Source organism: Odocoileus virginianus, chromosome 10 (genome assembly GCF_023699985.2).
Source record: "Odocoileus virginianus isolate 20LAN1187 ecotype Illinois chromosome 10, Ovbor_1.2, whole genome shotgun sequence".
NCBI lineage: Eukaryota > Metazoa > Chordata > Mammalia > Artiodactyla > Cervidae > Odocoileus > Odocoileus virginianus.
The window spans coordinates 72,788,962-72,816,754 of NC_069683.1; the positions used below are offsets into that span (position 1 = coordinate 72,788,962).

The 27,793-nt window shown below is 38.2% G+C and overlaps 1 protein-coding gene across 1 annotated transcript; it reads left to right on the forward strand.

Moving 5' to 3' along the window:
* The first annotated feature begins 243 nt into the window (after positions 1 to 243).
* AASDHPPT (aminoadipate-semialdehyde dehydrogenase-phosphopantetheinyl transferase) lies at positions 244 to 25,813 on the forward strand. Its single transcript, XM_020895463.2, has 6 exons — positions 244 to 527; positions 2,075 to 2,300; positions 14,802 to 14,923; positions 15,540 to 15,701; positions 20,960 to 21,031; positions 23,321 to 25,813. The coding sequence occupies exons 1-6, from the start codon at positions 345 to 347 to the stop codon at positions 23,483 to 23,485; spliced, it is 930 nt and encodes a 309-aa protein (XP_020751122.1). The 5' UTR covers positions 244 to 344; the 3' UTR covers positions 23,486 to 25,813.
* Positions 25,814 to 27,793: the final 1,980 nt, after the last annotated feature.

The following is a 27,793-nucleotide window of genomic DNA, read 5'->3' on the forward strand; positions in this document are numbered from 1 at the left end:
GCCGGTAAGCGCCGCGCCTCCGTCCCGCCCCTCGCGCCCCCGAGGCCCCGCCCCGCGCGCGGTCACGCGCTGCCGCAGAGCGCCGAATACGCAGAGCGCAGAGCAGGGCCTCGACTTCCGCTCCCGAGGAGGCGGTGGCCGCGCGGGTGACGCGCATTGAGGGCCGCGGGTGAGCCACGTCCCGCGGACGCGCACGGCGCCCCGCCCACACACGAGACGTCCCGCCCCCGCGCGGGAGGACGCAAGCGGCGCCCCCGCCCCCCCGCGCGGCGCCGGGGGAGCTGGGAGGGGCTCCGCCCGCGTCCGCGCCATCGAGCCCCGGGCGGCGGCTAGGCCCTCGGTGGATGGTTCTCCTAGCCCGGCGACTTTGCGTGCTGCCGGCGATGGAGGGCGTGCGCTGGGCCTTTCCCTGCGGCACGTGGCTGCCCAGCCGCGCCGAATGGCTGCTAGCGGTGCGATCGATCCAGCCCGAGGAGAAGGAGCGCATCGGCCAGTTCGTCTTCGCCCGGGACGCTAAGGCCGCCCTGGTACCAAGGGTCTTTCGCGCTTCGGGTCGGGGAGCAGCCGTCGGGTGGTGGGCCGCGCAGTAGAGACCCCACACGCGAGCCTCGGCGCCCGCGTGCGGCCGCCCAAGGGCTACTGCGGGGTGTGCCCGGCCTAGTCTCCGCCGGTTTTGTCGTCGCCTCGTCCGCGGAAAAAATCGGCCCCTCCCCCGTTGCTTTTGAAAAGAAAGGTCCTGCTAAACCCTAAAATAGCTGTTGCAGAGGATTGAATCCTGTCAATAAGATTTTCCTTGTTTTTGTTAATCACATTTATTTTATTTCCTTGCTTAGGCCCATAGCACAGTCAGCCTCTTAAATATCCCACCAGTCTCCTTGTGCACCGTGCACGTGGTAGGCCCTAAAAAATATTGACAGTATCACTTAGAGTAGCCATGCACACCATAGAACTGGAAGAGTCTAGCCTCCTTTTACCGATGAAACCGAAGCCAAGGAAGGATTCGGTCTTAGGCATACCTTTTTAACTAAATATTTAGGTCTGAAAACATTATTTTGAATATAATCGTTTATTTTACGTATATATATTTAGCAACAAATGGAAGCTTGGGTTCCAAAATGATGTCTATATAGCGCAGTATGGCACAGCTTCTGAGTGCCATCTCGTCAAAGACTGTCATTATCCTGAAAATGTCCCTCTGTCAAAGGACTTTTTCGTTCGAAATGTAGACTAATTGATTTTTGAGGGACACTAGTGAATGTTTTCGTGAAATTCAAAGTGTTGCAATATTTAAAAGTCAGTGTTAGAACTGAAGGGAAAAAAAAAAACTTGAAAGATTTTGCAAAATGTTATCTACCTTGTTTTCTTATGTCCTTGGGTATTTTTTGTGATTTTAGACCTTAATCGGAGAGTGGAATAAGATATATGTGAAAAAGGATAGGTTATGCCTTGCTAACTGTGGAGGCAAGTAATAAGTACATATGATCTATAAACACTTGCACATGTGCACAAAGATGTAAGTACAACAGGATTGCCCACTGGGGAATTCTTTTGTGTATAATAGCAAAACCAGAGACAGCCTAAAATATCCAGTAATAGGGGGATAGTCAAGTTGCGGTACCTTGATACTATGAAATATTATGCTACATTTAAAGATGCACAGGCCAGTGGTTATGTGCGTAAACATAAGAGACATAAAATAAGCCCCAACACTTAGAAATGAAAAAGTTCATACATGGTAGAATAGTACATATAGTGGGATTTCAAATAAATGGATGGATAGCAAATGCAAATGAGCATATATTTGGATACCTAGAGAAAAGATGAAGGATGAATTCTTGTCAACATTGGTTACTTGTCGATGGGACGGAGGGAATTGCTAAAGAGGGACTTTGACCTTTTTGTCTTCTTAAGCATTTCTTAAATCCTAACGCAGGATATTTAATACTTTAGGTAGTTTAAAAACTTGAAGAAGTGAGTATTTTAGGAAGCACAAAAATAGACTTTGTATGTTATAGGCAGTTTTATTTGAATTTTTAGTATAGACAGCAGTACTTACCAAATGTTTTATTAACAGGCTGGTCGTCTGATGATAAGGAAATTAGTTGCAGAAAAATTGAATATACCTTGGAATAATATTCGTTTGCAAAGAACTGCAAAAGGAAAACCAGTTCTTGCAAAAGACTCACTGAATCCTTACCCCAATTTCAACTTTAACATCTCTCATCAAGGAGACTATGCTGTACTTGCTGCAGAACCTGAGCTACAAGTTGGAATTGATATAATGAAGACTAGTTTTCCAGGTAATATTGCATTTTTGTCATACATGAGTTATTCAATGTCTTGTCTTAGTTGTTGTACTGTGCTTAGTTGCTCAGTTGTGTCCGACTGTTTATGACCCCAGGGACTGTAGCCCGCAAGGCTCCTCTGTCCATGGAATTCTCCAGGGAAGAAGACTGGAGTGGGTTCCCATGCCCTCCTCCAGGGGATCTTCCCAACCCAGGATTGAACCCAAGTCTCTTGCATTGCGGGCAGATCTTTTACCTTCTGAGCCACCAGGGGAGACCCAGGTTCTATCCCTTTGTCAGGAAGATCAAACTGGTGGGCTTCCCCGGTGGCTCAGGCAGTAAAGAATCCACCTGCAATGCAGGAGACTCAGGTGCAAGATTCAGGGGTCAAGAAGATCCCCTGGAGAAATGGTTACCCACTTAAGTGTTCTTGTCTGGAAAATTCTGTGAATAGAGGAGCCTGGTGGGCTACAGCCCATGGGGTCGCAAAGAGTCAAACATGAGTGAGTGACTAACACTAATTAACTTGTTTAAAAGATAATAATCTCAATAGTGAGGTGTATTATAATCCCTAAGCAGAGATAACATGTATTTGTATTATATCTAAATATAGTTCTTTATAGCACATTTATGGAAAATGAAAAGAAAGAGCAAACAGTTACTAAAATATTTATATTTTGCCTTAGGAATTTGCAGCTGATGACTGTTGGAACTGCTGACATTTATTGTGTGGTTGACTATAAAGTAATTTTAATAGAACATAGGGTCTCTCAAGTCCTCTGTGATTTTCATCATCACAAACATTAGTGAGCACTTACTGTGTGCCAAGACATTTTACTCAGTGCTTTATGTATATTATATGTTGAGTGGAACTTTTCAGAAGATAAGTAACAGGATAAGAAGAAAGCTGTTAAAATAAAAGAACCAACATCTTCCTAATTTCATTGTGCAATTTCTTAATCTCCACACTGCATCCACCACAGGTTCTTTGCTTGTTTTTCCCTTGGACTGGAATATTTGTGATAATGTTGCGCCCACCTGCATTTCTGCACAGATAACTTATTTCTTGGTTAGCTTCCAGTTCAGTCTTATTTTAGGGTAGCCTTTGTGCACCTTCAAACTAAGCCGGGTCGCTTTGTTCTAAGGCTCTCATAAAATATATTTCTTCATTCCAATAATATACTTCAATTTAGTTATATCAGGATGATTGTTTTCCGACTGTACTATCACATCTAGCACCTTACTTAGTTCGAAGTAATGCATAATAAATATTTGTTAAATAAATGAATAAGCATTCTGTGCTACAATAGTAAGACTTCAGAATATGGCTGTGACTCTCATCTCTCCCTTATGTTGAATTTTCCCACCAGCCAGTTTTTCTCTAACCGGTTCATAAATCTATTAAAACTCTATGCTTTGTTCAGAAGGGAGTTGTACTAATTATAACAGGGGTTCTTGACCCCAAATAAGCATCATTTTTTTTAAACTCCTGAAATTGTTCTCTTCATTTTGTATGCACAGGTAGGCCTTTCTCAAAGAGAGACTCTGGTTTTCTCCAGGGTCATAGAAGGTGTAATGTGAAAGGACCACTGCTCTAGAGGATTCAGAGTGAGCATGCAAATGAGCCTGTAAACTTCACAGTTTTCTGTGTTTCTTTTATGAATTTTCCCTTAAAATCAGAAATGACTGGAGAGGCCATTGCTCCTTAGAATGCAGTCAGCACAATTACATAGTAATGGTTGGCTCATCAAGTTGATATCTGCTTGGAAATTATGCCTGTAAGACACAGATCTAATTACAGTTGGTTTAGTGGGCAATGTTGGGTTATGGTCAATACTGGATAAACAAGTAATTACTAAAGCAAAAATATGAAGGTTCTGTTTTCTGTTAATTATATTTTATTAGCCTTTTTTATCCACCATCTTTTTTCTTTGCTCTAATTTACCTAATCACAGTATCCAGGCCTTTTACTATTTAGCTGTTTCATTGCAAAAAAACTGTTGACATATCCAGTAATGCACTGAGGAAGAGATATTTTCCAGTTTTAATTAGTATTACTCTGTCACTAATATTGAAAAGATTAATGGATGCAGCATTATTTTTCAGGAAGTAGACACTGGTTACTTCACTGGCAGTTCATTGAATTACTCTGCTTATCAGAGTGAGGAAACTGAGCAGGAGATGTTCCTAAGATTTGCTAAATGATGGAGGGTAAAACTTAGTATAGCAGCAAGGGAAGTATTGTACTTTGTTCTGAATGTTGTTATTAAGATTATCTAACTTCATCTCAAGATGAAGTTAAGACTTTGGGGACATCATCAGTATATTGAAAGACTTAGTTCCATTACTCCTATTTTGTCTGCAGGGCATGGTAACCCACTCCAGTATTGCCTGAAGAATCCCATGGACAGAGGAGCCTGGTCGGTTACAATCCATAGGGTTGCAAAGAGTTTGGACACAGTTGAAGTGACTTAACATGCAAACATCACGTAGGAACTTGTGGAGTCTTTCTTTGTCACATTAGACATTCCTACTAGGTGCAGATCATTTCCCACCTTCTCCCAGTTCTCTGTTGTTGTGACAGGGTAGGAGAGAATATCTCATGGATTTTGGGGGCTTTTTCCTTCTAGCCAGATGCCCACAGTTAAGGACACTGTTGCAGCTACCACTGTTTTCTCTGCCTGATGGAGAGAAGAACCTTATACAAAAGTAACTGGTGTATACTTGTCATTCAGTAATTGTTTGTTTAATGAATGTCCAGAGGAGGAGTTATTAATATAAGATATTGGGGCCCGAGTATAGATAAATTGCCAGTGCAATATAATCCTAACCCTGGGGGCGGGTGTTTTATAGGTCATCATTATAATCTGCTGCACCCAGCTGGGAAATATTGGTTGTTTTTCCTTCCTTTTCTAATAATTTTTGTCTACCACTAAAAGCTTTCGCAGTTAGAAGTATAAGCATAGTTTTGTGAATTGTTCAGTTTTGTACCCATACTTACAAGATATGGCAGGTTAAGATGAAATTGAAAAACCACTACACTATTGTAAAATAATTAGCTTCCAATTAAAATAAATTAATCAATTTTTAAAAAAAGATGAAAGTTGCTCAGTTGTGTCCAACTCTTTGCAATACGACGGACTGTAGTCCATGGACTTCTCAGGCCAGAATACTGAGATGGGTAGCCTTTCCCTTCTTTAGGGGATCTTCCCAACCCAGGGATCAAACCCAGGTCTCCTGCATTGCGTGCGGATTCTTTAGCAACTGAGCCACAAGGGAAGCCCAAGAATACTGGAGTGGGCAGCCTATCCCTTGTCCAGCGGATCTTCCCAACCCAGGGATCAAACTGGGGTCTTCTGCATTGCAGGCAGATTCTTTACCAACTGAACTATGAGGGAAGCCCAAGATAAGATAGATACAGTGTAAAAATTATTAGAATTTGGAGAAAGACCCAAAATACTTTTCCCCATGAGTTTATACTTTCTAGTTCACGTTTTTGTTATAAACTTCTCCGGATATTAATTGGCAGGACAAAATGACTCAGTATTTTGAGATTTAATGCTAATTTAATAGCTTTGAAATGAGTGCATCATAGAACTGCTCCTCTTGAACAGTTGCTACCTAAATTAAGAACAGTGAGTGTAAAGTTAAGTGATGGCATTATATGCTAGCTTTGGTAGAGTCTGTTGTCTCCTTCCCCATACTAACTGGTAGCACTATTGTAGTAGCTTCGTAATTAGGGCCCCCTCTTCTCTGTTCTGACTCAGTACATTGTATGTACAGAGTTAGGGAGTGGTCTTTAAAAATCTCGTTAAAGCAGTTGTCTTAAAACTTTTAAGTTGGTTCTTAATAAAATTCATTCCTTTTAACATGACTATGTCATCTTATTGTCACTTCTCCTTTATCTCTCCTTTTGCATTTTTATCTGTTCTCTGCTCACTGTTCTCCACACTCATCTTTTATTACCTTGAATGTAGCAAATTTTTTCCAGTTCAGGGTCATTTAAAAAAATGCTGATCCCTCTGCCTGTTTTTCTCACTCTTCTTGAGTACTGGAGATATGAAGACTGAGAAGTAACCAGTTCCAGTACCTCCTCAGAAAGGGCTTTCCTGACAACCTGCTCTTATTTTCTGTCATGGCCTTTCTCATTTCTAACTATAACTTAGTTATTTGATTATTATCCTTCATTTCTGTTCCCTTCATTAAATAAGTTCAGGAGCCATGCAGACCTAGTACTTACCGTGTCTAGCACATTGAAGGTGCTTAGTAAATATTCATTGAATGTACAAATAATAGAAATTCTCAATTTCACTTAAAATATTCCTTAAATTTGTTGAAAAGTTGGTTCGCAGCTACAATAAACAGTTATGTTCATATCAGATTCTAGTTTGAGTATAAACTGTTCTCATTAGTGAGTCGTGGTTACACACAGTTCTTCCTTCAAGTCTTCTTCCTCATCCTCCCAATTATCTGCCTAGCTGCTTCTCTCCTGCATTTGCATCCCCATCAGATTCAGTTTCCAACTTTGTTACTGTTGCAATCTACAGTCTCTGACTTAAAATTTTTCAACTTTATGATGGTTTAAAAGCAACTCAGTAGAAGATATACTTTTAATTTTGACATTTTCTCAGGCTAGCCATGTGTCGTAATTCTACGCAGCAGCAGTGAGCCATAGGTCCCAGTCAGCTACGTAGTCACAGGGTAAACACCCAGTACAACCATTTTTTTTTCACTTTCAGTGCCGTATTCAGTGCATTTCATGAGGTATTCAATGCTCTGTTATAAAATAGGCTTTTTGTTAGATGATTTTGCCCATTTGTAGGCTAATATAAGTGTTCTGAACACTTTAAAAGTAGGCGAAGCTAAGTTGTGACATTTCATAGCTTAGGAGTATTAAATTCATTTTCAATCCTAAAATATTTTCAGCGTAACAGTAGATTTATCAGGACATAACTTCATCATAAATCAAAGAACTGCATTCCACTGTCATTTCTGATCTACATTTTTAAGCTGATCTACATTCTTCTGGATCTGCATTTTGAAAGATATGTTTAGTTAAAGCTTTGTTTTTTTTGGGGGGTTGGTTTTTGTTAAACTGGGAGATTTACAGCTGTCAAGCAGCTTAAATAAGTCACACTTCTCTTTGTGCTCTGAAGTGCTACTGAAAAAGCAGGTGTTCACTGGCAGGTAGTTTTCTCTTTTCCCAGGTTACAGGATCGGTCTTTCCCACTGTACAGAGGAATTCAGTGGGATCACAATATAGAACTAGTATTTATTGAGCAACTCCTGTGTGTTAAATGCTAAGAATTTGCCAGTACAAAATGCTGAAAAATGCCATGGAACTGGGTTAAATGAATTTAAAGTTTTGAGGAAGGAACTGATGTCTAAGAAGAGTGTACAAAAGTGAGCTGGAACTTGCCTTACTATTGTTTAAACTTATACTAGGTTTGCTCCTTGGAAGAAAAGCTATGACCAACCTAGACAGCACATTAAAAAGCAGAGACATTAGTCAAGAAAGGTCCGTCTAGTCAAGGCTATGGTTTTTCCAGTAGTCATGTATGAATGTGAGAGTTGGACTGGAAAGAAAGCTGAGCGCCAAAGAATTAATGCTTTTGGACTGTGGTGTTGAAGAAGACTTTTGAGAGTCCCTTGGACTGCAAGGAGGTCCAACCAGACCATCCTAAAGGAGATCAGTCCTGAGTGTTCTTTGGAAGGACTGATGTCATTGAAGCTGAAACTCCAATACTTTGGCCACCTGATGCAAAGAACTGACTGATTGGAAAAGTCCCTGATGCTGGGAAAGATTGAGGGCAGGAGGAGAAGGGGACGACAGAGGATGAGATGGTTGGATGGCATCAGGGACTCAATGATCATGAGTTTGAGTAAACTCCAGGAGTTGGTGATGGACAGGGAGGCCTGGCGTGCTGCAGTCCATGGGGTCGCAAGGAGTTGGACATGACTGAGCAACTGAACTGAACTGAGGCATCCTAAACAAAAAAGCATGATGTTAGCGAATGAATAGACAACTAGTACTGATTAGTACTTATACATAATATTTCAATTCAGTGGTTAAAGATTGTTTATTAAATGGTGCATTAATCACTAGGGTAATAGCTTGTTGGCTACTTGAATTTGCTCTTCCATAAACAGCTTATTAATATTTTCTAAGTCATATATAAAAACTTTATGTACTTTGGATAGTGACACTTCTTTGATACCTGTTACAACTATTTTTTTTAATTGTATTTATTTATATGTTTATTTTCAGCTGTGCTGGGTGTTTGTTTCTGTGCAGGCTTTTCTCTGGTTGCAGAGAGCAGAGGCCACTCTCTCCATGGTGTGCCTGCTTCTCATTGCAGTGGCTTCTCTTGTTAGAAGCGCACGCTTCAGTAATTGCATCACGTGGGCTCAGTAGTGGTGGAGCATGGACTTAGTTGCTCCTCAGCATGTGGGATCTCTCTAGATCAGGGATCGAACCCATGTCTCCTGCATTGGCAGACAGATTCTTCATCACTGAGCTACCAGTGAAGCCCCTACAAATATTTTTCCCACTTTATTATTTGTTTATCTTGAATTTTTTTGTTTGTTTTTAATGTATAAATTTTATTTATCTTTTTTTAAATTAATATATCTAACTTTTCCTTGATAAATACTGAACTCTGTCTCATTTGAAGAAAGTAAACAAATTGGTAAAAGATTTACTCCAACAATAGGTCATAGAGTCTCTTAGTTTTTGTTTTAAAATTGTACCTTTTTTTTTAACCTTTAAATCTTTAATTCCCCTAGAATTTGTGTGTATATATTTTACATCATATGCCACAGAAGTTTTAGCACCATCAGTGTGGGATAGATTAGTAATAAACATGTAAAGTGCCTGGAATTGTTAAGTACTTTATAAGTAAATGTTAGTCTAAGGTGGTTGTAATAGTTGTTACATGTATAGAATGGTGTTTCTGAAATGGTGGTCGGGATGTTAACAATCAGCCAGGATGCCTGTGCAGGTTCCGTGAAGGCCCCTCAGACCTCTCAAACTAGAATTTCTTAGATGCAGCCAGTGATTCTATACTCAAACAGTTTCTCAGGTGATTGTTAGACATACTAGTGTTTGGGAAACACTGTATTAGATTTAAATTTATGGAACCAACAAAACGATTGTAACCTGTCAACTTTTTTTAATGAGTAAGATGATTTGAAAGCCATTAGATCCTTGTTTAACGATGTACAACAAATTTAATTAGAATTGGGTTTTTAACAAAGGTTACTAGAACACAGTAGAATTGTATATTTGGCCAGACTTCTGAAAGAAGGATACCTTTTAAACTTAGAATGGTAAGAAGAACCCACAAAGTTAGCAGATGTCATTGATTTCATGTTAAGTCTCTTCTCTCTCACAAACAGGGGCAAATAAGACACACAGAGGTTAATACGGTTAATATTTAAAATACTTTGTAAGTATTGCTAGAAAAGCCCCTTAAAACTTACCTAATGAATGGACTAAGGGCTTGATAAAACATTTCGCAAAAGAGGAGTTATATATATTTAACAATTACTGCAACAGCCTTAAAGCTAATATTTATTAAGTACTTACTAGCTCCAGGCCCTGGAGAAGGAAACAGCAACCCACTCCAGTATTCTTGCTTAGAGAATCCTGTGGACAGAGGAGCCTGGTGGGCTGCCTTCGATGGGGTTGCACAGAGTCGAACATGACTCAAGCAACTTACCGTGCACGCATACATTGGAGAAGAAAATGGCAACCCACTCCAATATTCTTGCCTGGAGAATCCCAGGGATGGAGGAGCCTGGTGGGCTGCCGTCTATGGGGTCGCACAGAGTCGGACACGACTGACGCAACGCAGCAGCAACAGCAGCAGCTCCAGGCCCAGGCCATTTATCTGTTTCTTTCTTGAACTACCCAACTCTTTTTCCCCTATCTTATAGCTTAAGAAACGGCCATAGAGTAGTTAAATAATGGTAGAGAAGTGATACCAGGCAGAATGGCTATCATCAGAAATAAATGCTGAGGACTTCTCTGGTGGCCCAGAAGTTAAGACTCTGGGCTTCCACAGCAGGGGGCGCAGGTTCCATCCCTGGTTGGAGAACTAAGATCCCACATGCTGTGTGACATGGCCAAATAAATAAGTAAAAATATAATAAGTAAATATTGGGGAAGGGAACCCTCCTACACTGTTGGTGGGACCTAGAGAGTGTCATACTGAGAGAAGTAAGTGAGGTAAAGAAGGAGAAATATTGTATGACATCCCTCATATGTGGACTCTAAAAAGAAATGTTACAAAGGAACTTAACTTACAAAATAGAAAAAGACTCATAGACTAAGAAAATGAATTCATGACTGCCAGGAGGAAGAGGGGAAGGGGTAGTTAGGGAGTTTAGAATGGACATGTACACACTGCTGTATTTAAAATGGATAACTAGCAAGGACCTACCGTATAGCACATGGAACACTGCTCAATATGTGGTAGCCTGGGTGGGAGGAGTTTGGGGGAGAGTGGATATGTGTATGTGTATGGCTGAGTCCCTTCGCTCTTCACCTGAAACTATCACAACATTGTTAATCACCTATACCCCAATACAAAATAAAAAGTTAAAAGAAGTGTTAGAGCCAAGATTTGAACATTTGACTCCAGCAGCATAACACTAAAGTTGAGTATATGAATGTATCTATATATATATAAATTAAATTGTTTGCATTTATGTATTAGTTTCCTAGGGCTCCTTTTTCCCTGTATATTCTCTTGTGTATCTAAATGTTTCTCCTTAAAGGACACCAGTCATTGGATATAGGACCTACCTAATCCAAGATGACATCGTCTTAACTTGATTAGATCTGCAAAGACTGTTTCCAATAAGGTCACATTTTTAGTTTCTGTGTGGGCATGAGTTTTAGGACAACTAGACCCTCACAGTTCAAGCTCACCTTATTCAAGGCTCAACTATATAAATTATTTTTTTAGCTGCTGTGTGACCCTGATTAATTGATCATTGCAGAACACTTAGTTAATATCTAGTCCTGCTTTCCCTAAAGAATAAGCTGTAAGCGGGGGGAATCCTGTTTTTCTCAACCTGGTTAGTGATTCATTCTATAGAAGTTTTTCAGTTATTTTATCTATATGTATGTACTTTATGTACTTAAGTTCATACCTGTCTATTAAATCGAAGGTTATAAAAACATGAATTATGTTGGTATTACTTGGAGGCTTTGCCAGTTGATGTAACTAATGACTGTGTCATCTTCAGCTAGTTTAAGAGTGTTCTATTCTGATATTTCCTACTGATTTTTTAAATTCCAATGTCGAAGATAAACTAAGTCCTTAACAGAGTACTTACCCAGCGCGTGTGTATTTTCACCTTAAGTCACAGTGTGGCACTGTGGCTCTTTTGCTGAATATTTACAAAGCCGTTTTCTGTTGCTGTCAGTCTCTTTTTTGTGTGGCATATGATGATCTCAAAAGTATATGAAAATAGTCATAGCAGATTTTTTTTTAGCTGTGCATGATCAGTTATGATTATTTTTTTCAGTGATTGTGCTAGATTGCTTTTTTATGTTAAATGAGTGTTTTTACTAGCATGACTAAATTTTTTCCTTGATTGCCCCATCATATTTATGTAAAAATCAGAGGACTTCTTGAAGGTTACGAAATTATAGCTTAAAGAAACCAATGAACATAATGATACTATAGATGAGAACAGGCATATCTGTTAAAATTTTAGGGTTTTTTTTTTTTTTTTTGGATAGTATTCTGTTAAAGCCGCAGATCCATTCAAAATGGGCTTCCCTTGTGGCTCAGCTGGTAAAGAATCTGCCTGCAGTGCAGGAGACATGGGTTCGATCCCTGGGTTGGGAAGGTCCCCTGGAGAAGGGAACAGCTACCCACTCCAGTATTCTGGCCTGGAGAATTTCATGGACTGTATAGTCTATGGGGTCGCAAGGAGTCTGACAGGACTGAAGGACTTTCCCTCCCACTCAGAATAGAAAATGGTGTCTTCCAGACTCCAGGTAGCTTTCCCTGCATTGTTGTCGCTTACCCTGTCTGTAGCAGAGTCTGTTCGGCAGAAGCAGTTCATGGTCTGCGTGTGCGTAGTGCCCCTAGAGTTTAAGAGCATCAGTTTCTTCTGTCACTTTGGAAAAACAAAGCTTACCGTCTCTACTCTCTTTAGTGTTTTACCTGCCAAGCCAGGATGTACTATGATGCTTGCATTTTAACAAGACAGTCTTTATTAAGGGGCTTAAGGAATAAACACCAGACTACCAAAGAGTGTTCATAGCCCCAAAAGGGTTAGAATCCCCCCGGGATGCCTAAGATCCCAGTTTAATGTTTCATTGCTTTCGTATGAAATGGCTTTACAGTTTTGCAGAGCTATTTTAGGAAGTAATAGCTGTGTGTGTGTGTGTGTGTGTGTGTGTGTGTGTGTAATCTGCCTTTTAAAAAATTTTATGGTCTTTATGGAATTTGTTACAATACTGCTTCTGTTTTGACTTTCTGGCCATGAGGCATGTGGAATCTTAGCTCCCTGACCAGGAATGGAACCTGCACCGTTTGCATTGGAAGGCAAAGTCCTAACCACTGGACCACCAGGAAAGTCCCAGAAATGATAGCGTTATAACATTAATATGAATACAAACAACACTTGTTGATTCATAAAAATGGATTGTAAAGTTTTCATTCTTGAGAACAGTAGAGGACTAAGGAATAGATAGATAAATCAAATGAGTCTGATGAACTTGAAAGTAATTGAGGATCTTTGCCTTGAACTAAAGGACCACATATCATTGGAGGGTCATTAGAAATATTTCCTATGTAAATGAGAGGAGGCTATTTTTATTATTTCGAAGTTGGGATGGTGGGGGAATTATGGGCAATTCTGTGGAAGAGCTGGTTTTTAATATTTTCTACCCTTGAGATAACCATGGAAAAGGTACTTTTGGAGTTGTTGATATAGTGTGCATTCTAATTGTTGAATTCTCATGGGGTTAGTTAATGATTAAATGCCAGTAAAGCATGAAGTAGGGGAATTTGACATCTTTTTTCTTTCCAGACATGCTATAGTTCCAGCCAGTTGGGAATGTCAGATTTTGAAGTTAAGTATTTTAGAAATGGAAGTTCAGGAGTAGACAAACTGTGTTAACAGAACCTGCAGAAGGACTGTTTCAAGAGGCTTGCTGGAAGTAATGTAATCATGAAGTAAGGATATAGGGCAGTAGAGCATTTCATTTACCAGGTAACAGTTAACATACATTTATGCATGTAGTAAACATTTACGATTTACCTGCCTTGTTGCTGGGCTTCCTGCTGCCTCAGATGGTAACTAATCTGCCTGCAGTGCAGGAGACCTGGGTTTGATCCCTGGGGTGGGAAAATGCCCTAGAGGAGGGCATGGCATCCCACTGCAGTGTTCTTGCCTGAAGAATCCCATGGACAGAAGAGCCTGGTGGGCTGCAGTCCATGGGGTCACAAAGAGTTAGACACAACTAAAGTGACTTAGCATGCATGCACCTTGTTGCCAGATTTTTCTGATAGACCACTTAGGCTGTAATTGTGTGAGAGTAAGAACCATGACTGATTGGTTTTTAACCATTAGTTCAGTTCATAATGGTATAATATTTGGACACATTCTGCATAATTGTAGAGTAAGTAAATGGATGATGATAGAAGGTTCCTGTTTAGTAGTAAAGATAACATATAATATTTTGAAAAATGTAATATGAAAAGCATACTATATATATTATATTTACATATATATATATTGTATATACAAATTATATATTATAATTTGTAATATATAAATTAGAAATTTAGCTCTTAATTGTAGGAATCAGATTCTTTGAGTTCTGTTGATTTTTTTGGGTGCTGTGTAATGTTTTATTGTCTGTGGAACAGTATTTTTTAAAAAATGAGCCAATAGAACAGAAGTCAAAATCTGTTTTTATTTGGAAAAATCATATTAGAATACATGTTTAAAAACAGTTATTATGAAGGAAATAAGTGTATATTAACTTTCCAGTCATGTTATTCACTTAAAAGAACACTTCTTAGCTTTCTACCAGTTCCTCCAAAATTATAAAGAAATTGTTCCCTGATTTTCCTGTTAAATAGCAAAGTAAAATTCTAAACCCCAAGACACTGTTACTCTATTTTTTAATAGTACTTATTTTGGATTTCTGATATTCTACCATATATAGCAAACTTACCCTAGTTATTTTAAGATTTATAAAAATTTATCAAATTTTTGGTGGGCATCTGTTTATATAACCATGTTTTTTCTCCTTAATTCTTTAGTAATTTAGAGAATTTCACCATTCTCTTAAATTACCCTTCTACTTCTGGACTAACCCATGCTTGTCTTGTATGTTATCCTTTTAGTTCTCAACTTGCTTTGATTTGCTGATACTTTGTTTAGCAAAATTGTGACTGTATTTGAAAGTAAGGCTGGACTATTGTTTCCTTTTGTGTGCTATCTTTAACAGTTTGGTAATTCTCTTATTTCCTCATTTGACAGGTCGTGGTTCGATTCCAGAATTTTTTCATATTATGAAAAGAAAGTTTACCAACAAAGAATGGGAAACAATCAGAAGCTTTAAGGATGAATGGACTCAGCTGGATATGTTTTATAGGAATTGGGTATAATTTCTTTCTAGTTTTCAGAGTAAGCCCCTGTGTTGTTAAAAGCAGGAGCAAAAGTCCATTGGTAACCCTGTATTTTGTACAGTGTTTGAAGTACATAAGTCACTACTTGGGAACTTCATGATTTTTATGTATATATTATTATAATGACATTTAAGAAAATTTAACATATGTTTAATACTCAATTAGAAGATGCTTACTCTTAAAGCTAAAATAAGACATTTTATTTATCATTATTAGTAAAGTTTAGTGGTTTCTGTCTTAAAGAATCTCATACATATTAGAACTTATTTAAAAAACACTTACATAATATTTATTATGTACCAGAAGACATTACTGTAAGCCCTTCATAAGTTAGTTGTCATAACCCCATGAAGAAGGCCCTGTTGTTATTGCATGTTACACATGGGGTGATGGAGGCATGGGGGGCCCACATGGTTTGTCTTCAGCTTTCACAGCTGGCTGGCCTCTGTGCTGCTATAAAGGTGAAAGTAAGTAGCTTATAGTTGTAATGTAGTAGAGAATTAAAGATTCATACATGTTGAGGGTTGAAGATTTTACGAACAGTTTTATCTACTAAAGCTCAAAGAGAAAATGTCTGTCTGTATCTTAGGCACTGAAAGAAAGCTTTATAAAAGCAATAGGTGTTGGATTAGGATTTGAATTGCAACGGCTTGAATTCGATATATCCCCGTTAAACCTGGATATAGGACAAGTTTATAAAGAAACACGTTTGTTTTTGGATGGAGAAGAAGAAAAAGAATGGGCGTTTGAGGTAAGAAATTTACAGAATTGCTATAAGAATTTTCTTATTTTGAGCATGTGAATATAAGCTCAGCTTGGGGAGGCTAGTCTTTGAGACTTGACATATTCGGAATCCAGTCTGGGTTCTCTGAAGGTGAAGTCAGAAATACTAGGAGCACATATAACATGTAAGCTGATAAGTGAAAGATAAGTCATAGTACATGAAGTATAGAACCACTAAAGGCTGCCATTTTGTCACTGCTGAGGTGAGGGGGGTTGAGAGAGATGCTGTTTCAGGCTGATAAGATCATGTAGGGCATTATGAGTCGGTTAATATTTCGGTCTCTTATTTATTTGGTTTCTGTCAGTAGCAGTTCTTGGTTGCTAATGAGAGAAATCTTAACAGACTCATTTTAGCCAAAAAGACATTATAATAGGTTATTAGAGTGATTCTTATAACCAAATTGCAGAATTGGCTAGAATTAGAGACTGGAAAATCAGAACTCTTTTTCTCTTTTCTCTTTTGCCTTCCTGGCTTCAGTTTTCTCCCACCCACATTTCTCATTCTATACACCAGCTTTCTTAACCTTATCTAGTTAAGGTTCCTTATGTGGCAGGAAGCATGACTGTCTACCACTCTTACGTGTAACAATTTACAGTTTAAAAACCCTGCAGAGATTGGTGAACTCATTGGTTGAAGCCGTAAAAGCTCCGGAAAAGAGATTCCATGGCTTAGGTTGGATGTTAGTTGCCTTTTTCTTGACCAGACATAGCCAAGGAAGTGTGTTACAACTGGTATCAAGTGTCCATAGCCCAGCCAAATGGTCTGTATTATAATGTGGTGGTTCTTGCGGTCATCACCTGAATTGTGTGCGGAGAACATCAGTATCCAGAATAAAGAATTCATGATGAGTATATAAAAGAGGAGATGTTCATTCATTTTCTCAAGGGAATTTAATAAGTTGTAAATACAGAATTGTAAGATCAGAATCGTATTTTAAGACCACATTCTCTGTATGATGATATATGGAGGTTAAGGAAGTGAGGTGTCAAAGAAGTTATCAATTCTGTGACTTATAGGACTGTCTGTTTAGATATTGAATATTAGAAAACAAGTGGGATTTAAGTATGAGATACCATAGAAACATCTAGGTGAAGGTGTTGAGCAGGCGAATAGAGAGACTGGGCTAAAGGAAAAAGGGTAATCATTAACATGTGAGTGACAGCTGAAACCATGGGAGTTAGAGTTGCAGCAGTGAGCACCTGAATTAGAATTTAGAAAGACCTGGTCCAGTCCTGAGAATGCTATTTAAAGGTGGGGTGGAGAGGAGCCCGAGGAAGAATAACCAACATGTAAATTAAGAAAGTGGGGGCTTCCCTGGTGGTCCATTGGTCGAAGACTCACCCTGCAGCGTAGGGGACACAGGTCTGATCTCTGCCCAGAGATCTGAGGGCCACAACCGCCGGGCCCCCTTGAACTGGAGCCGGCACCTCAACAGAAGAACCCGCACAGCACAAGGAAGATGGCCATGCAGCCAAATAAGTATATATATATATATATATATTTTTTTTTTTTTTTAATGACAGAAAGTAGTGTTAGGTGATCCAAAGGCAGAAAGCAAAATTGCTAACATACCAAGTAAGATAGGAATTCTATCAGTTAAAGAGTAAATTATATTTAGCATACTGTGTTTTTTAATACAGTTAGAAATTGTTTTTTTCATTATGAAGGGGGCAGATTTCAGCCGTTTCATTCATGGAGACTCCTTTATTTTTAATGGTGCCAGATGGAATAGACCTAGTAGCAGGGTGAGGAGGAAAGAATCAGTGATTGGGCCAGCTGTGCTTCAACTTTTTAGTTGATAAAGATGTCTGAATTCCTGTGGGCCTGTGAGATGTTGCAGGAAAAGGGCCTGAAGTATCTTGAAAAGATACCTAAGAGGATTTCCAAAAGAAAGAGGCAGTGGGCATTCTACTGTGTATTAATTGCTGAGGGTAGGAAATACAAGAAGTCAGCTCGTAAATGCACTGCTAGGCCCATGCAGTGGTACAGGGCAGAGGAGCAGGTAGCATTTCTCTGAAAATTCCTCAGATGCCCACTAAGCTAGCCTTCGGATACTTGATGTGACCCAGTGTTCTAAACAGTGGATTGCAACAGTGTTGATCATTACTTTGCCTGTTCTCCATCACTTTCCACTCTGCCACCTGCCTGAAAGAAACCAGAGGAAGGTGAGGCCAGGAAGAATCTGTCTTACGAATTGAAATAGGATTTTCTTTTTTTAAATCTGAAAGTGACTGAGGAGCTATCAGGTTTGCCTCAGAGCTTGTCCAGGAACTGGGAATGGAGATCCTGCAGGGCGCATTTGAAAACATCTATGGAAGAAAAATTCTTCATTGAATTGAATGCACTTGAGTGTTCTTTCCGTTCAGTGGACCAGTTAGGAAAATACACAAATAATATGTTAGATACATGTATATTTAAGTGTGGAGTATTTATTATACTGTAAACAGGTCTGGGAAGAGAGAGTGAACTTAACAGAAGGAGTCTGGTGGTATGGACAGCCAGAAGCCAGGGTTTGAGGGGAGAATGATGAGCCTAGAGTCAGGGGAGGCATGTCTAGAGTCAGGGAACACAGATGGGAATTCCTGTTGGGGCATCTCTGAGTACCCGCACGAGATAAAGAACCAGCCTTTAGGCATGCAGTGGAGGGATGGCTGTGATCACAGCGGACACCTGTGGTGTAAGTGATCTTCACTTGCCTTTCCTCCCCTTCTGAATTCACCCACATTGGATACTTGATGTGACCCAGGGTTCTAAAAGCTGGATTATAACAAACAGTGTTATCATTACTTTGCCTGGTGAGGCGTAGTGAATGAGGGAGCACCTGCAGTTGGGAAGAGAGATGTATCTCATGGAGTTTCCCAGGGTGTGCTAGTAGTGGTCAAGAACCCGCCTGCCAGTGCAGGTAGACTAAAGAGACATGGATTTGATCCCTGGATCAGAAGGATCCCCTGGAGGAGGGCATGGCAACCCACTGCAGTATTCTTGCCTGGAGAATCCCATGGACACAGGAGCCTGGCAGGCTGCAGTCCGTAGGGTCGCACAGAGTCAGACACAACCCAGGGAACTGTGTAGGCACACATGTATCTCACACCTGGAAAAATAATACTCTAGAAGTACAAATTCTTATACCAAGAGGAATCTTGTGTTTTCATAGGCTCTCAATTTTCATAACCAGTTTCTATTTGGAGAGTTAAATTTACCGTCATAGTTTAAAACGATGACATTAGATGAAACAAATTCTTTGCTTTACTTTTGAAAGGAGGTGTTTTAAAGAATAGAAAGAATGACATTTATGACAGATTTTATTCAGCACTTTACCACTGGAAAAGCATTGTAAAACTTCAATGTTTTAAGTTAAACTTTGTATTTTACCTTATAAACAAAGTAAAATTATACTAAGAAAATGACATACAATTTAACTGAAGCAGATTAGTCTTTGTAGTCTAATGCTAAACTAACTCTTGAAAAAATAAAATATTGTTTCTTTGGGTTGGTGATTTTTAGGAAATTTTTGCTATTCATAATTTTATGAATAAAAAGCTATAAGCTTGGAAAAAAAATTTTAAGTTTAGAAAGTCTTAAAATTAAGTCTTAAGTTCAGTAGTATTGAATGTATTGCCTTAACTTTAGCTAGCTAGCTTGCTACTTTCATTTCCTTTTTCAACTAATATTATAGACATACTAGGCACAAGGGATTTAGGGCAAAGTTAATTGTATAGAACTTTTATTCTGGTGAGACATCGAATATTAATGTTTGATAACTGGAATCTTTGTCAAATAAGTAGTTTTGCGGTGTTAAATTTCATATTTATGTGATGTTGATGAGGGGTGAGTAGATATGGTGAATCTTTATTTTGAAGTCAATCTCATTGAATTTTTGCTCATTATTAGGTAAACAGACAAATTGAGCAGGGTACCTTGGCATTTTAGAGGACAGACTGAATGAAAATGGTCTGCTGCCCATGGTTAACACTGATATTCCACCTTAGATACAGACACCACAAAACTGCTTATCTAAGTAGTTTTCCAAAAGTAATTATAGCCAAAACACATCTGTGTTACAGTGTTTGTATTATCAATATATTCAGTGTAAAGAATGGGAGGACTGTGTTCAAAAAGAATAGTTCTGTTTATAATGTTATAACAAACTTTAGCCCATTAAATCTTTCTCATACTTAGTTATTTTTTTCTCTTGAAATATTTTCCTAAATTTATCTCTTTTGAATTTCTTTTGTTTTTTTACAAATTTGGACATCTTAAAGTGTGAAGATACACAGAGGAGGATAAAGGATGAAAAGTCTCTAACATCATTTCTGATTGTAGTTTCCTATTCAACTGATTTCTTATGTAAACTGATTTCTTAGTAAAGTGGCTTCTCAGTGAAATTTTGTTTAGTTTTTAATAGTTGTTCGTACTTTTCTCTAGTAACTGCCTCAGTGTCTATTTTAAAGCCCCCTCTCCATTTGTCTCACACATAGGGGAAAAATAGGAAATTGCATATTTTTTGACTTGTACCTATGAGTTTCCACATGATTTTCCTTAAACTGTAATATGTAGTTAACTAAATGCTTATAAACCAGTGTTGCAGACTGGTTTTTTTTTTTAATCACTTTAAGCATGTACAAAACTAACATCACCAATGAGGGCAGATGGCTCTCTAGACATGCCTCTAGGTATGATGCTTTATCCACATGGTATTCCTATTAAGAATCTATAATCTAAATAATCATAAGAGCCATCAGACAAAAAATAAGCAGTGTTTATTAATAAAAAGTGGGGAGTGGAGCTTGTATCTTAAAATATTAGTGTCATAAAAGACAAAACACCTAGCAAGACATGGCAACTGAATGCAATACACCACAGACTGGTTCCTATACTGAAGGTGGGGAAATGGTATAAAGGACATTATTCACAGAATCTGGAATACAGAGAGTAGATTTAAGTATTATTTCAATGTTAAATTTATTGCAGTTATTAACTACTGTGGGTAGTAACAATTGAAGTTATTAACTACTGTGGGTATGTGAGAGTGTCCCTATTAGAAAATACATTGCAATATTTCAGTGTAAAGGGTCAAAATGTATGTGACTTTACCTTAAACTACTCAGGGGAAGTGAATATATATGTGTGTGGTGGTGTGTTGTGAGATTTTTTTAGATGAAAATAGAACTGTATCTAAGTTTCTGTATTTAGTATTCTTTGTTTACTCATGTTTCATTTCTCAGGAAAGCAAAATAGATGAGCACCATTTTGTTGCAGTAGCTCTTAGGAAACCCAATGGATCTAGACATCAGAATGTAAGATTTCTCTGTTTGCTTTTTTTTTTCCCCCTTAAAAAGCATGTGTTAAAGTTGAATTTATTGTTGATGGAAATAATCGTTTGTTTGATATCAGGTAGAGGTTTTAGCTTTTTGGTTTTTTTTAATGATAGACTTTAGAAGTGTTCATTATCTAATCCTTAAGATCATTTGGGATTTCACAGAAATGTTTTTAAAATATGCTACTTCACATTCAAATACACTTAAATATTACAAAGAAAAAATTTTGGTAGTACTGTTCCAATATTCATATTTTCAATAGAAATTCAAGATAATTACTATTTTGGTCATCTTAACAATGGTGTATTTCCTGGTGAAGTGGGGCTGTCTTGAATACAATAAAAGTTATGACCAACCTAGACAGCATATTAAAAAGCAGAGACATTACTTTGCCAACAAAGGTCCATCTAGTCAAAGCTATGGTTTTTCCAGTAATCATGTATAAATGTGATAGTTGGACCATAAAGAAAGCTGAGTGCCCAATAATTGATGCTTTCTAATTTCGGTGTTGGAGAAGACTCTTGAGAGTCCCCTGGACTGCAAGGAGATTCAACCAGTCCATCCTAAAGGAAATCAGTTTTGAATATTCATTGGAAGGACTGATGCTGAAGCTGAAACTCCAATACTTTGGCCACCTGATGCAAAGAGCTGACTCATTGGAAAAGACCCTGATGCTGGGAGAGATTGAAGGCGGGAGGAGAAGGGGACTACAGAGGATGAGATGGTTGGATGGCATCACCAACTCACTAGGCATGAATTTGAGTAAACTCCGGGAGTTGGTGATGGATGGGGAGGCCTGGCTTGCTGCAGTCCATGGGGTTGCAAAAAGTCCGACACGACTGAGCAACTGAACTGAACTGAATATAATGGTACTAAGTTGAGGGTTAGTGAATAATGGGATTATCTGTCAAATTGATCTTCCCCTTTTTATAGTGCTCTCCTAAATTATTCCCAAAATGTCAAATGTGTGAGAGACCTTAGGATATATTCTAGCATAACATCAATTCTTCCAATTAAAATCTGTTTTTACTTTCTTTTCCTGTTAATTGATAAGTTGGGAAATTTTTTAAAAGAGAAACCTTAGGGTCTTGACTCTCAGTCTACATACAGTTGTGATTCTATAGAAGTATTTATTTAAGGAATACTGATAATGTTATAATAATTAAAATTAAATGCATATGATTATTTTAGGGAATCTGCATAAGGGAATGTAGTGTGATCAGTATGTTTGCATCATTACTTCTAGGATAAAAGCTCAATACAGGTTATGCCTTTTATAGATTAAAAAAGAGTAAAATTCTTCATAAATTATTTTAAAAGGGATGACATGTTAAAATTGACTCCTTTTATCTGAAGATGTTCTGAAACAAGTTAGCTGTCCTTGTATGCTGAAGTCTCAGCATTCCCCTTTCTGCAAATACCTTATGATTCCATAGAGCTTTATATTTCTTGTAACATTTGCACATAGCAGTACTGTATTTTCCTGGAAGAGAGTCTGTTTGGGCAGCAGTATCATAGTGAGAAAAGGGCAAGGGTTCCAGGCCCAGGTCTACCATTTAAGCTGTGTTGTAAGCTTTAAGTTTCCCCATCTATGGAATTGAGGTAACATAACCATATCAACATAGTAATGAGAATTAAATCATATGAAACAGATATTGACCCTGTAAAAGTACTGCAAAAGACCCAAGTACTGTCTTTTCTAGAATGTATAGACTGTTAAAGACAGTCCACACTGGGCTGAGTTATGAATAAGGGCTGTATCACAGAGTGCACGATACAATTTCGATTTAGTGTTGAATGAATCACTTACTAATGAAGTGCTGCATCTCTAAGTAGTTATGGGAATTTTATTAGATGCACCCTCTAGAGTATTTCTCAGAAGTTTACCTGGTGGTCTCTCCCTGTCAGAATAATCCACCTGTTTGTTAAAAGTTATCTGTTTGAGGATCATTTTCTATTGAGTCAAAATTGTTGGACGTATGGCTCAGTAAATCTACATTTTAAACAAATACCACAGGCAGTTGTTATCTACAAAAGTTTAAGAATCAGATTATTTCATATTATTCTTGTTTATATTGACAACACTAATAGAAGAAATAGAAACAATTACTAAAATCCCACTATGTTGTTTAATGTTATTGAAGTGTAACTTTATATTACTGAAATGTGATTACTGATTTCTTATTTTCCTAATTATAAAATTGACCATAAGATTAATACACATTATAATTTTGAGGTAATCTAAGGGTTTTTTTTCCCCCCTTTTAGGTTACATCTCAAGATGAGTCTAAAGCAACCCAGAGGCAGTTTACTATTCTCACCTTTAATGATTTAATATCGTCTGCAGTTCCTATGACCCCTGAAGATCCTTCGTTTTGGGACTGTTTTTGCTTTACAGAAGAGATTTCCATAAGAAATGGTACAAAGTCATGATATGATTTTCTGAGTAACAAAGGGAAGTGAAAACTGTAGTCATCTGTATTCACTAAAAAATAAATGCCTGAGACTATCAAATTTTATTTCACAAAACATTTTTAAAAAGAAGAAACAACTGTTCCTAAAAGGCAGACTCCCGGATCAAGATAGATGATTAGAATACATGTTTACCTCTTCTTCCTCCCCAAAATCACATTGGATTTGCTAAAAGAAAAAAAAAAAAAAATAGAAATCGATGGTAGAGTCTTAAAGTAATAAGACAGAATACACAAAATAGAGAATGTTCAAATTCCTATTTTTCAAGAGATAACTATTTTAGAGGTTACCTATCCTTAAAATATGGAGTATCTTCCCAGATCTTTTTCTTGGCAAATGATTCCCTATTAATATACTTACTCTTTTTTTTTTTAATAGACCATACTATATTTAACTTTTCTCTTGACTCTACATCTGAGGTCCATAAATCTGTTGGTGTAGCATAACTTTTAGTGCTGCTTAAGTATTCTGTTTTCCAGCTGCTATCAAGATGCAATTGACCAGAGGTAATACGGTTCAACTGTAATTGACTTAGTAACCAAGGACATTTATTGTGTCACATAACAAACAGTTTAGAGTTGCCATTAGGGCCTTTTTTTTTTTGCCTCCACCTTAGCTTATTTATTTTGCTTTAGGCTGATCTCCCTCATGCATCTGAAAGGCAGAAAAGGCTGTTTTGCCTCTCACGTTCTGTTAATGAGAAAGGTTTTTTCCTCTTAAGTGCCCCCAGAAAATTTCCAGAGTTTCTGTTGACCCAGATCAGGTCACTGAGAAAGCTGAACTTGACACTCTTGGCTTCCGTGGAAACGGAACTCTTGGTAAGGAAGAAGCCTAAAGCCGAGTCTGGGGGAGGGATACCTAGGGGAGGCCCATTCCTGCCGTGAGGAAGGTGTGCCACAGCTGACTCACTCTGTCCTCTGTGCTGGGCATTTTAAATGTCTGCAGTTTTCACTGTATGCAGTGGTTTATTGCATATCCTTGTAGCCACATTTTGAAGTACCCATTTAATTATGTCCAAAAGAATTAAATATATTTAGAGCTTCAATAAGTATTGCCAAATTGTTCTCCATAAAAGCTGCATAATTTATACTTCCAGTTAGTGTTATATGTTTGATCATTCTCTCACCACCCCTACCCCCCTCAACCTACAGACTGGTCATCTGTAGATAGGATCTTTAAAAAAAAAAAAAATTTAATCTCCGCCAATATAGGTTAAAAATGGTACCTTATATTTTAAAAGTGTCTCTTTCATTACAAACGAGGTTGCTATGGCATTGTTAGTATTGGCTGTATGAACTGCCTGTTCATTACCTTAACCTGTTTTTATTTTGGTAAATAAGACTTAAAGTACAAACATAATATGTAAGATGCAAGACCATCATATTGATGACAGAATCTATTCTATGGTTGTAGTGCATGTCTTGGGGAGTTTGAAGTCTTATAATTGTTAAATGTCAGAAGTGAAATAGTTTCATTGTTTCTATTACTAAAGTGGAAAGTTGTGTTTAAATTGTATAAAATTAGATATTTTGCTTAAGTACAAGAAAAATTTTGAACATTTTATTTTTTACTTCCTTAAGCATGCACAGATATTCCAAGCATAGTAAATAACTTGTTTTAAAAGGATCGAGTAGCATTCATAGCAGAGGAAACATTGTTATCCGTAGCATGAGTGTAATGGTGATAGGAAAATGCTGTCGTCTGTCTTATCATTATAACATTTATGAATTTTTATGAATCAGGCACCATGCTGCATTTCCAGGGTTGGGGGGCAGTGGGTGGAGATCTGTTGTCTTATGGTTTCACATAGTCAGAATCAAATAAATACACATAGTTTAGATTCAAGTAGGTCTATAAAAATCTTTTTTTCTAATAAAAATTACCATTCCCTTGACCTTCTATTTCCTGTCCCCAGAGTGAGCTGTTTCACTGATTTTTTGTTGTTGTTATTTATTACTGTATCTCCAAATAGCATGCTTATATTACTTTACCTGTTTCCAGTTTGAGGCATTTCTTTATTTCCTAATATAAAACTTTGGTCTGCTGCTTCCCAGCCATTACACTTTCCCTTCCTGTTCCCCTTTTCTCAGCGTATGTAATTCAGTGTTTTCATTATTGACTGTGATTAAGAATGTATGCACGATTGAGATTATGTAACATTGTACAGCTAAGTGATGTGTTATTCTTACCCTGTACTGCCTTTTTATTTCCGTGACTTAATAATTAACTTTGTTTGCATAGGTTTCTGTGTACTTATTGCTAATTAAACCCAAACTCTACATTCAGACATACCAGTTGTTTATCAGTTTCATCCATCTTGAAGAAATTGCTCCTGAAGCAATAATCTGTTTTGTCCATTCTGAACTTTTTACCTCTGTGGCTAGTGCACAGCTGTCGACTTAGGAATTACTTCTCTCTCTCTTATGTTGGGGGTTCACCTGGTGGCTGAGTGGTAAAGAATCCACTTGCCAGTGCAGGAGAAGCAGGTCAGTCTCTGAGCCAGGAAGATGCCCTTGAGCAGGAAATGGTAACCCACTGCAGTATTATTGCCAGGATAATCCTATGGACAGAGGGGCCTAGAGGCCACAGTCCAAGAGTCAGGCAAAATTAGCACACTCCCCTGTGTTGGATTCCCTGATGGCCCATTTTCTGTGTTTCATGTCCTTTTTAAGATTTACTGCTTCATTTGTGTGGATCATTATCAAGTAACTTCTTGAGAACAAAGGGGGGTATAGAATACATTATTTTACAGAGTGGTATAGGAGATCTAATTTCTTCTTACACATTATGCCATTCAGTTCCCCAACCAAAGCACCCTGTATTTGGTGCTCAATTTTTGAGTCCTGAGCTGGGCTGGACCACAGCACTGTTTCATATCTATATTTTGCCGAGTCCAGAAGCATTCTTTGCATTGTACCATACTGCCCATACTGTGCTCTTCAAACTCAGGAATTGAATATATTTGGATATATTTTCAATTAAAATGTTCACCATCCTTACTACTAAGTATCTGAAGCGCAGAAACTAATTAGATTTGGGTAACTGAATAGCCCCTCCTTGACTGAAGTACTGCCATCTGAATTTAAACAGCTAAAGAGATTTATATGTGTGTATGTTTTTGTATATGTTTTTATGTATGTATATACATAAATATATGTATACTTAAATACATCTTTGATCAAAAATATGCATAAGGATAATTCCATCTAGTAGTTAAACTTCCCAGGTAGCACTAGTGGTAAAGAACCTGCCTGCCTGTTGGAGGAGACATGAGATGCAGGTTCAATCCCTGGGTTGGGCAGATTCCCTGGAGAGGGGCATGGCAACCCACTGCAGTGTTCTTGCCTGGAGAATCCCATGGGCAGTGGAGCCTGGCAGGTTACGGTCCATAGGGTCACAAAGAGTAGGACACGACTGAAGCAACTTAGCAGTAGCAACAGTTCTTAATCAAATTAAAAGGGATATGAGGAGAACTAATAGTTATTTTATGGGGGAAAATATGCCACCAGAGTATGTGGATTTGGGGTTGGCAAAAGTCTTTGCACATAATATCTTTTGTCTGTCTTAGAGCATCTATGTTAGAATACCTGTCTTCCATTATAAGTGCTTCACATGTATCAAGCAATCCTACTTTGCAGGGTAAGTCCTAGTATCCCCTTTTTACTGATGGGTCTAATAAGGTACTGAGATGTTAAGCAGTTTACTAATAAAGTAGATGGAATTATATAGTGGACTCCACATTTGAACCAGGTAGCCTAGATCCAGAATCTGAATTGAACTATACTGAAATTCAGTGATACGCTGTAAAGAATGGAAGAGATCCTGGGGCAAGGATGATAGAGCCTGGGAGCCTTAACTTGTAGCTTTTGCTGATTTCATTAAATAATGCCAGGACACCAACACCTAGGTTTATCACTGTCTTGCCATATTTGCCTCAAATTCATTATCCCAAAGATAGTACCTAATAGCTCCCACCCCTGAAACCAAGCAGGACTATGTGGGGCTCCTGGACATGGAAGCCTTTCCATGTTTCCCGTTTCTTGTTTGTACAGTATAGACTTCAGCCTCTATGACCTCTGAGTTCCAAAGAACAGGTTCAAACAGTTGCTAATCAAGGAATGGAGGGAATGCAGAGACAGGAACAACTGAACAGTACAGGGTCATGATTCTGCCTCAAGGGATACACATAACAATATCTGAGCTCTTCCACGGAACTAAAACCCCCAACAAATGGGAGATGTTTACTACTTGCACATTCTTTATTCCAGA

What these genes read in the sequence shown, in the direction of transcription:
- AASDHPPT (XM_020895463.2), top strand. Translation starts at nt 345, where the DNA reads ATGGTTCTCCTAGCCCGGCGACTTTGCGTGCTGCCGGCGATGGAGGGC. An exon ending in AATGAAGACTAGTTTTCCAG is followed by an intron (nt 2,301 to 14,801) that starts GTAATATTGCAT and finishes CTCATTTGACAG; the next exon opens with GTCGTGGTTCGATTCCAGAA. An exon ending in ATATGTTTTATAGGAATTGG is followed by an intron (nt 14,924 to 15,539) that starts GTATAATTTCTT and finishes TCTGTATCTTAG; the next exon opens with GCACTGAAAGAAAGCTTTAT.